At 23.0% G+C, this 10,481-nt stretch overlaps 6 protein-coding genes across 6 annotated transcripts; 2 read left to right on the top strand and 4 right to left on the bottom strand.

Moving 5' to 3' along the window:
- Nucleotides 1–296: 296 nt before the first annotated feature.
- Nucleotides 297–920, bottom strand: cgd8_4610 (hypothetical protein; the record flags this gene model as incomplete). The annotated part of the gene is made up of 1 exon (XM_627346.1): nucleotides 297–920. One exon carries the CDS (start codon nucleotides 918–920, stop codon nucleotides 297–299), a length of 624 nt encoding a protein of 207 aa, XP_627346.1.
- A 1,691-nt stretch (nucleotides 921–2,611) lies between these two features.
- On the top strand, nucleotides 2,612–3,898 carry cgd8_4600 (hypothetical protein; the record flags this gene model as incomplete). Its single annotated transcript, XM_627345.1, has 1 exon — nucleotides 2,612–3,898. One exon carries the CDS (start codon nucleotides 2,612–2,614, stop codon nucleotides 3,896–3,898), a length of 1,287 nt encoding a protein of 428 aa, XP_627345.1.
- Nucleotides 3,899–3,929: 31 nt separating this feature from the next.
- On the bottom strand, nucleotides 3,930–4,604 carry cgd8_4590 (hypothetical protein; the record flags this gene model as incomplete). Its single annotated transcript, XM_627344.1, has 1 exon — nucleotides 3,930–4,604. One exon carries the CDS (start codon nucleotides 4,602–4,604, stop codon nucleotides 3,930–3,932), a length of 675 nt encoding a protein of 224 aa, XP_627344.1.
- A 221-nt stretch (nucleotides 4,605–4,825) lies between these two features.
- cgd8_4580 (predicted coiled coil protein) lies at nucleotides 4,826–6,409 on the bottom strand (the record flags this gene model as incomplete). Its single annotated transcript, XM_627343.1, has 1 exon — nucleotides 4,826–6,409. The coding sequence occupies one exon, from the start codon at nucleotides 6,407–6,409 to the stop codon at nucleotides 4,826–4,828; it is 1,584 nt and encodes a 527-aa protein (XP_627343.1).
- Nucleotides 6,410–7,736: 1,327 nt separating this feature from the next.
- On the top strand, nucleotides 7,737–9,161 carry cgd8_4570 (hypothetical protein with 6 transmembrane domains; the record flags this gene model as incomplete). The annotated part of the gene is made up of 1 exon (XM_627342.1): nucleotides 7,737–9,161. The coding sequence occupies one exon, from the start codon at nucleotides 7,737–7,739 to the stop codon at nucleotides 9,159–9,161; it is 1,425 nt and encodes a 474-aa protein (XP_627342.1).
- A 574-nt stretch (nucleotides 9,162–9,735) lies between these two features.
- Nucleotides 9,736–10,221, bottom strand: cgd8_4560 (hypothetical protein; the record flags this gene model as incomplete). Its single annotated transcript, XM_627341.1, has 1 exon — nucleotides 9,736–10,221. One exon carries the CDS (start codon nucleotides 10,219–10,221, stop codon nucleotides 9,736–9,738), a length of 486 nt encoding a protein of 161 aa, XP_627341.1.
- Nucleotides 10,222–10,481: the final 260 nt, after the last annotated feature.

The raw sequence follows: 10,481 nt of genomic DNA, 5'->3' as shown, positions 1-10,481 counted from the left end.
ATATAAGAATAATTTGATGAAAAAATGATGGAAATTTATTTAGATAAAGTTGGGATTATTTTTGGGAAAGTTAGTTGATTATCAATATTTTAATGGTAGTAATATAATGATTTATAATTGTTCTATTTTAGCTGGTAGATTTTGTTATTATTCAATTACAATCTTTTCTTTTAATATTTAGTGAATTGATTTCAATGTTCCAGTGAATTCCTATTGTTTTTGTAATAATATGTGTTGAGAGGAAAAGTTAGAATTAAAATTTGAAACAGGAGAAAAAAAAAAGAAAAAAAAAAAAACTAGTAATTTGTATATATTTGGTAATTTTGTTGGAAAAGTAATAGTGCCTTGGAGCATACACCTTTGCTATGGGATTTAACTAGCTGAGAAGCTTTTACCAAGTCTTTTTCAAACAAGAAACTTTCATGTTCTTTGGACAGTTTTATAATAATATTATTTACATCAATGTTATTATTCTTTGTTTTAAATATTATCGAGTTAAAGTATTGGGAAATTTCTTTGAATATATTAAAATAGTAATTTTTATTTTGATTTTGGTTAACTATTTCATAATTAGTAATATTCAAGTAAAAAAATCTCCATTTATTAGGCAAATCAAATTTCAATGGTTTTAACATATAAAGACGATTTCTAAAATCTAATCCGGTTTCTTCATATAATTCTCTTGCAGCAGCTATTTTAAAATCATTCTCTGCAGGTATTGGATTTATTCTACCATTATTATTATTAGCTTCTGAAATATTAATCATCAAATCTTTCTCATCTAATCTTCCTCCTGGTAATTGAAAAATGCCATATTCACTTTTTTTAGTTGACTTTAAAAGTAAACATCCATATTCTTGATGAATAACAATAATAAATGATCTAAATTTATTTGGATAGTTGTTATTTTTCATTTTCATTATTTTAAATAATATTAAATTATTTGTATTTAATTATTTTCAAAATATAACGACTTTCACTCTCTTTCTTTCTTCCATTCTCTTTCTTTCTCTTTCTTTTATTAACTCAACTCGACTATTCTTTTTATTCTGATTATTTTCTTTTTCCATTTATTAAGAAAATTATAAAATGTAAACCTTAACTCAACTCAAATTCAAATTATCAATCATTTTAATTTCAATTTTAATTCTTATGTATATGTAGTATTTTCTTAATCGATAATATTAAGAAATAAGAAGAAATTAGAAAGAGAAAAAAGAAGAAGAAAAAAGAATTTATTAATATGAATTGTAATATTATTTTGTTTGATCAAAACAATTTTTTTTTAATTATATTACTCAAATATCTTCTATTATTTTTCTTTAAAATTTTACTTTTATATAAACTTAAAATTTCGTCCACACGAAAAATTATAAATATATAAAAATGCATGCAATGCATGCAGAAAACATCTAGAAAATAGAAAATTTAAAACTGGAAAATTAATTTTAAAATATTTAATCAAAATTATATTAATAAAACAAAAAAAAACCTCATAAATTAATTTAAATATTAAAATTATAAATAAATCTATAAATAGATACACAAATATATATATCTTTTAAATTAAACCAAAACAAAAAAAAATCATTCAATTAGAAAAATCTACACCAGTTTTAATAGGGAAATGTAATAAAAWTTAATCAAANACTCTTATAGAAAATCATTWATTTTATATAAAAATTATTATTATTCAAATTTTATTTTATWATAWATTATTTTTTTTTTTTACTAGGAATTCCCCACATTATTATTAGTAGAAACAAAGTCTGGCGCCAAAACAAAAATATTTAAATTAAATATATTAAGAATTTTTAGTGAATAACTTTGAATTTGGTAATTTTTTTTTTTCCTCCTGTTCTAACTTTAGCATATTTCAATAATTCATTTAATTATTGAAATATGCACTCAAATTACCCAAGAAAGTAAAGAAGAAGTTTAAGCAATCATTAGAAAGAAAAAATTGCTTATACCAATATACTTGAATTCCAGTTGTTTTGTAATTGCATAGAATTAAAAGAAAGTAGATTCAAAAAAATTTCACTTCACATTATCTTTATGCTATTGTATATATTAATGCATTTTTTTAAATAAATGTGGAGTCTGAAAATTCTCTGAATCTTAAGCTATATTATTGCAAAGTAATGCGTGCATGTATCAAAATAATTTATATCAAATAATATTTTAAAACAAATACATAAATATAATTTGAATAATGGATTACAAGTTTCAAACAATTATAGAAATATATATATATATATATATATTGGGAAGTATAANTTGAAAAAAAAAAATGAAGGGNAAAGTGTGTAAAGAAGATTTTTWYACATAATCTCCCAGAATGGGAATTGNAAWTTAAGCTGGGGCGATTTCAGCAATATTATTAGATTCTGAAGATMAAGTAGGATCCTTGGATAATAAAGATATTAATGATATTAATGAATCAAATTATATTTTAAAAATTATATTGACATCATTTAATCCAATAGAACTTACTACAAAGTTGGGTGGACCTTGGGAAGGTTATTTTCTATGGGATATTATTAGAGGAAAGATACTAAATTATCGTGATAATATTAATCAAAAGTATTCAATACTGAATTTTCTTGAAATGATTGACGAAGACTCTTCATATAAAGATTTATTTTCATTAAATTTAATGAAGTATTATGAATATATGGATAAAATTCCTGATAAAAGACCATTTGGTAATACCTTTGATGATCATGCAAAAGAAAAGGATTATATATTAATTATTAAATTGGAAGAAATTGAATCAGAAATTATATTGCATTTAAGATCCACATTTTATAATAATATTAAAGATTTATCAACTTTGGAGAATATTAATGTCATATCATGTCTTAAAGAAATGGTTGAATTAATTAAACTTGAAAATTTTAATCTACATGAAAATTTACGTAACTTGGCTGAATTTAGTAATAAAAATTATAAGCAAATAATGGAAAACAGAGAGAATAGTCAAGTTCAAGTTAAAGTTCAGGAACTAGAACAAAAACAAAAACTAGAACAGGAACTGATACAGGAAAATGAACAAGAGCAAGAACAAGAGCAAGAACAAGAACAAGAACAAAAGCAAGAATTGTCTCAAAAAATTGAAGATATTTATGATAACGTAACAATTCAATTTAATTCACCAAATACACGTGGAACTTTAGAATTATCTGAACTAAGAGTTCCATCGTATTTGAATAATTCTCCATTAATTGACAAACATAATAATAATATTAACATTTTTAACTCGAAAATTTCAAACTCAGAATTATTACATAATCAAATAAAAACCTATAGATTTATTAAAGATTCTTCCAAAACTGGGAATCATCAATATTATGGCTCTTATTCTACAAGCTCTCTTCCTGCATATTACTCTTCATTTTCTTCCTCCTTAAGAACAAATGGAAAGAATTCAGCTTTGAGATCTGCAATAGAAACTATTCGTAGGACTAAAAATGATTCACTTTATAGAGAAACAACCAGTGCTTTTAGTAATAGATTCAATTCAAATAACGATCAATATGAATTCAGCAATTACAGAGAACATGCACCAAAATATAATAATTCAATAATTCCTTCTGAATTTGAATCTGATAATAATTCTTATTACAAATATTTACAAAAATTCAATAAAAATATAAAAAGACAAAATAACTATGAAAAGGCTGATATTAATAATTATTTGATTAATAATTGGAATAAGAATAATTTTGAATTAAAATCTCCAACAAATAAAAGAAAAATAACTCCATTATATACAAAAGAACAACTAATGAGTAAATTATCGAACACTAAAGATATAAGTGAGAGAATTAATATTCTTAAAAGTATGATTAAAAGTACTAAAAAAGAATCTTATTATATTGATGAATTTGGCTAGTTAAATAATATAATTTGAATAAATATTTGATTTATTGATTTAAAGTTAAAATATTATATTTATAGACGAAATTTGAATATGAAAATACTAATTTTTCAAGATTTTCCCATAATAACTTTGTTTCATTACTGATTCTTTTAGATCTATTTTCCAAATCCTTCAATCTTTTCCCAGTATCATTAATACTTTGAATATCTATTTCTTGATTTAAAAATGGTAACAAATTTTCTAACTCAATTAATTGAGACTTCATTGTATTAAATTCATCAAAATGTTCCATGATGTAAGCTTTTCTTAAATCTAAAGTTAATACAGATGATTCAAAATCTGCAGAGTCCATTTCTAAATAAGCTTTAATTGTTTCATAAGTAGATAACCAATTTTCCAAAGGTCCTAAACTAAATATTTTTTTAATTATTGATTCAATACAATCTAACTTATAATTAATGGAGTAGCTTTGATCATCTTTAACTTTATCAAGCTCTTGAATTTCATTTTCTAAATTAGCCATTAAACTATTTTGACCAACTGCAAGCCTATTTTGAATAGTAGGAGTTAATGAATTATTCTCCTTTGATTTATTTGAAACCCCTTGATCATAATTATTTCTAAAATCTTCTTTTTTTGAAGAAATAATATTTTCACATTTTTGTATTCTTCTTTCAATACTATTTAAAAATTCCTCTATATCAATAACTTCAGCCATTTAAATTAAAATTTTGAATTTATTGTTGTAATTATTATTATTATTATTATTATTATTATTATCAAATGTATATTAATTTCAAGAGGGCATGCAAAATTGAGCGCCAGGTTGAATAGTTTAAACCCTGGAAAAAATAATTTAATTAATGCGCATGAAAAGAGAGAAAGAATATCCCCACAAGTATAGATACAAAATTAATAACAAATTAAATCCTATCTAAATTATTTATAATATCTATTTCTTTGAATAGAGTTTTTTTGTATAATCTGTTTTTTTCCATTATTATAATCTATTGGATATTTTATATATTTATCAATAATATCAGAAACTGAAACTGTTTGTACTAGCTCATTATTATTTAATTCATTCTTTTCATCTTTATCAAAATCTTTGATAGAATTTTTTATATTTAAACTTTGATCTATTGAAATCTTTTCTTCATCGTGATTATCAATTTCTTTATTTCCATTTATATTCATATTTGAAGAAAATTCTTCTTCTGTAATTACTAATAATTTTCTATTAATATATTCATTATTAATATTATGTTTATTTATATTACTTCGATTCATGTTTGCAATTTTTTTAATTAATTCATGCTTTTCTTTCTCTAGAATACTAATCTTTTCTTCCAATGATTTAATTTTTGAATTTTCCTTTGTATTATCAATATTATCTAGAATTTCTAATTTATCATTTTTATTCACTTTCTTCAATTCTTCAATTATTTCAGCTTTTCTTGTAATTTCAAATTTTAATTGTTCAATTTCATTTTTTGCACTTTCTAATTCATTATTTATTTTCTGATAATCATTATTTAACATTAAATCATCTTGTTTATCTATTACTGGCTGATTATGATCATTAAAATCAACTTGATCATTAATATTTTCATCCAAATGTTGATTATTATAATTTTTAAAGTTAAATTTATTAATTAATTCTTCAATTTCTGTTTCAAAGTTTAACGCATTTAATTCTATCTGGTCTACTAAATACTTAATTTCTGAAAAATTATGTTCAACATTTAATATTTCTTTAATTTTCTTTATTATTTCACTTATTGAACAATTTGAACCATCTTGTTGTTTTCCCTTATGTCTTCTCACTTTTTTACCATATCCAAGATATTTCTTCATTAACTGACTTATATTACATATATTTTGATTGTGTTTCTGTAATTGATAAATTCTCTCATCATATTGTACAGTCAATTCATCCAAGAAATTTTGTATTGTTTCTTTTTCTTCTATTAAATTTTTACATCGTTTCTCTAATGTTGCTATTTCTCTTCCTTTGTTTCTTGTTTGAGATATTGCCTTTTCTAATTCATTCTTCATCTCCAAAAATTGTGCTTTATACCATTCATTATCTTCTACTACTTGTTGTAATATCATTTCTGTTCCTTGTTGTATTCTATTTGTTTCATCTATCTTATCTTGTTCTATCTTATTCATACTTTCAATTAATTTTCCATTCTCTTCTAATAACTCTTCTATCATTCTATCCTTCATCATTAATTGAACTTCCAATTCATGGTAATTCACATTTTTGTTTTTTTTTTGACATAATATTTCTTTTTTACTTTCTGGTTCAATTTTTTTGATTTCTGGTTGTTCAATTTTTTTATTTGGTCTTACAACATTAAATACTCTTTTTGCATTATGTTCTTTAATTATATCCAAATTATTATTTTCTAATTCTGAATTATCAACCACTGTATTAAGACTGCCAGTTCTTGTATATTGTGAAGCTCCTGGTAATGGTAAAGTAAATAAAGTATTGGTCCTTGATGTTACCGACATCTTTCTTTTGATTTAAATTTTTTTTTCCTTCTTATTAATATATTTTATTTAATCTTAAAAAGGAAAATATTAAAATTGACCAATACTCACTTTTTACCCTAATATATTTTACTTAAATGAGCTTATAACATACATTCATACTAGAAGAAAATATCAATTACTCAACTTTTTATTAAAATTTTTCTAAGTTTATTTTTTCAATTATTTTCAAATAATCACTTATTAACATTTTCACAAAGACATTATACGCCACTAAAGATCAAATACAGCAATTTTTTTTCTCATATAAAACAACAAAATTATTCAATAATTAAAAGCTTTTATACTATTTAATTAATCATTAAATTAATGAATAACTAAACTATTCATAAAACTATCCAATAATTTACAAATAAAATCTAATTGAGAAATTATTGAAATAAATTTAGTGCATGCAACTGCACCCATTAGTTTTAATTCCATATTCTTAAAAAAAAAAATAATAATAATAGAACTTATGAATATTTCAAAAAGATATTTGCATTAACTATTCATAAAGAAAGATGACAAAAAAAAATCAAGCAAATAAATTGTAACAAGTTTTTAGCTGTAATAGTTTTATTATTTATACTATCATTTACCCATTTCCCCACAATTATTTTCTATTTTATCTGTTAATAATTGTCCACAATAACAATTTGGAAAATTTGGCGCCAATGTGATTAAATTCAATATTAATTTCAAGGGTGTAAAAATTAAGGGGGGAATTGGCGGTAAATATCGAGGTGGTAAATAATTGAAAGTGTGAAGTATTAATTAGATTAATATAATAATAGAAAAGAGAACCGATTAGAAGTAATCAAATGAGTATTTAAATATACTATTTGATTACTATTACATTTCTTTTTGATGGAATGAACAAGTTTTTGAGTGTCCTCAGATCTAATTAAAAAAAATTAGGTTTGTATTACTTTGAATTTTAAAGGTAAAAATATTTAAGTGTACATTGATCACCCTCGACAATACTGTATGTAATTAAAAATAAAAAGTACCAGGAAATATCTCATTTCAGAGTTCCGTTGTAGATACATTATCGTAATTAGAATTCCACAATTCATTAATTAAGATCTCTTTTATTATTAAACTGTAAAAACAGTTTAAAAAGAAAACTAATTTGAAATAATACTAAATCAATTATTACTAATACAGAATTAAAGTTTAAGAAGATCTTAATTGATACTGTGTGAAAAGTAAGATAAAATATAACTTATAGTAAATATTAAATAAGATATTGTATTCAGCAAGGAAGTGTCGTAATATATAATTTGAATTGAAAACAAAAAAAAAAATGGTGAATGTTTCAGAAAATATTAAAAGAGGATGGAAATTAATTTTACATAGATTTATATGGGAGTATAAATTAAGTAGAGCTATTAATAGAATCACATTCACTTTTGATGAATTTGAACAAACTAATCACTTTAACTGTTCTTGGATTATTCCACAATGGTTTTTGATTTACCTTAGACTATCTGTTTTTCTATATCTACTTATTATGCTTGGATTGGATGTATCTAATTATTATAAGTTAGGATATGCTATGTACTGGGGTGTATATGTTACAAATTGGACTTATGCTATAACAATTATTTACTATTTTTTTGCAACAACTTCAACTATATATTCATATGCAAATAACTCTTTTGGTAGAAAAAAGTATATAAAGTCTTTGAAAATGACTAATAGTCCATCAATTGGTGGAAGAATTCATTTAAAACTTGATGATGATATTATTGGTCATCAAAATGTCAATTCTAGACCACGTGGTTCCATATTAAATATTTTAGATCGAAAATTTGAACATATTAACCCTTCAAAACATAATGAACAAGTTGTTGTATCAGATCATACAACTAATGGATACTCAAGTAGTCCAAAAAATGCACAATTAAACGAAATTCAAATGGTTGATTTAAATCTTGAAAATAATAATAGTAATAAAAATAAAGAAGCTTCTTATGGTCATGCAAGTATTGTTTCAATTTCGACAGCTTTTGAATCGCCTGAAAATTTAAATAAGAATGCAATAAAAAATAATACTGAAAGAAATAATGAATATATTATACCCAGAAAGACAAGAAATATTTTTGTAAGATATTACAATCATTTAAAATCTCATATGTTTATTATAAAATATTGCAAAGAAACAGACAGACCACATTTTGCTGATGAAATTAACCAAAGAATGGATAATACTACAACAAATATTAATTTACCATTATTAATTAGACTTATGTGGGTATTTCATGCAATTGCATTACCAGCATCTTTCATTGTTTCCATTGTTTATTGGTCAATGAGTATAATATCACCTGTTGGAGTTGATGGTTTCTCTTTCTTAACTTTTAATAAACATGGTTTAACAGCAATTTTACTTTCACTAGATACTTATTTTACTACAATACCATTTTTTATCTCTCAAGCATTCTATTCATTCCTTTATTGCTTAATATACCTGATTTTTACAATTGTTTACTTTATTCTTAAGCTTCCAAATCCACAATCTCAAGATGATCTTGGCTTTATTTACTCAGCTATTAACTTTGCAGATCCTGCTGTTTCTATTCCATGTAGTATTGGAATATTCTTTTTATTATTTTTAACTTCAAATATAATTTGGTTCTTTGTTGGATTTTCAAGAAATCATATTATTGATCCTCTTCCTAGTGATGATATTAGTTCTAAAGAGTTTAGAGTCAATTATTACGTGTGAATTGCATGCATGAGGAGAGGTAATAATAATAATAATAATTTATATTTTAATTTTTGGGAATAAATTACATGTTCATATTAATTTAGTATTATCTTTAAGTTTTCTACTAATTGAAAACAAAATGAGGGGAATTCGAATAAATAATAAGAATTTCATAATTTAGTGATTAAATTTTGGTCGATGAACAACTAGAAAATTTTGAAATATGCAAAGTTTCAAGGTTGATTTGTGTAAATTATCAAAATAGTTTAACAAAACAATATATTACGTGTTATAAATAATATAAATAATATACAAAGAAGAAAAATAATGGGAGAAAAATAAAATAAAATAAAGTAAAATAGAAATAATTGTTATATAACTAGAATTATTCTTTTTTATTGTTAGAAATTGTTTCTCTCTTTCGATTAAAGTTCAAGTTGATATAGTATGCCAATAAAGCTAGATATTGGATGATTAATAAAAGGAGCGATATTATTTATGCCTTCCATGCTTTATAGTCCCAATGTAAAGGGCTGAATCCAGCAGCAGCTACTTATTGCAGTTATTGTTGCACATTATAGGTCATAAAGCATTAGGCTTCGTTAACATGTACATACAATANGAAACATGTATATGTAGAAAGTGATGCTGAATATGAAGATAATATTAATCTAACATAATCCAATGAGAAATCTGAACTTAATGACGTATCAGTAGCAAGAGGAATAAAATAAGTTAGAGCAGTATGTGCAATACACCATCCTAGTATACCAACATTTATTCTTACATGTACTTCGTGATTTTTTGCATTTTTGCTTTGTAAAATTAACCTAATGAAAAATAAATAAATAACTTTAGTAATAATACTCAAATATTCCATAGTGCTTTGAGATGGAATAGGGATTGAAGCTAAAAGTAATGATTTCAAAAAACAACCCGATACAGAGTAAGATATTGAAGTAAATAACAATGGATTTGTTCCTGTTGTTTCAAAAACACTTGAGATATTATACATTAAATAATATGGTCCCATTAATAGTATCATTAATGTTATTCCTGAAAATACTGGAAACCCCATTTTTTTTTAATTTAATTTAAATTCAAAAAGCTTAATTGATTATGATATTAATAATAGATTAAATATTTTTTGTGTAATATTCTGGGAAAAATTCTGTTTAATTTTATGAATATGTTTGTTTGGAGATAAAAAAATAAAATAGTTCAATTGTTATTTTTTTAATCTTTAAATTTTACTTCAAACAAAAAAAATTTTAGAATCAAACTTTACAATTTTTTATAAATCTGATTAGATTTGATTTGCTTTTAATTTCTGGTAAT

Source organism: Cryptosporidium parvum, chromosome 8 (assembly GCF_000165345.1).
Source record: "Cryptosporidium parvum Iowa II chromosome 8, whole genome shotgun sequence".
Classification (NCBI taxonomy): Eukaryota; Apicomplexa; class Conoidasida; order Eucoccidiorida; family Cryptosporidiidae; genus Cryptosporidium; species Cryptosporidium parvum.
This window is presented reverse-complemented; position numbering and strand designations above follow the sequence as displayed.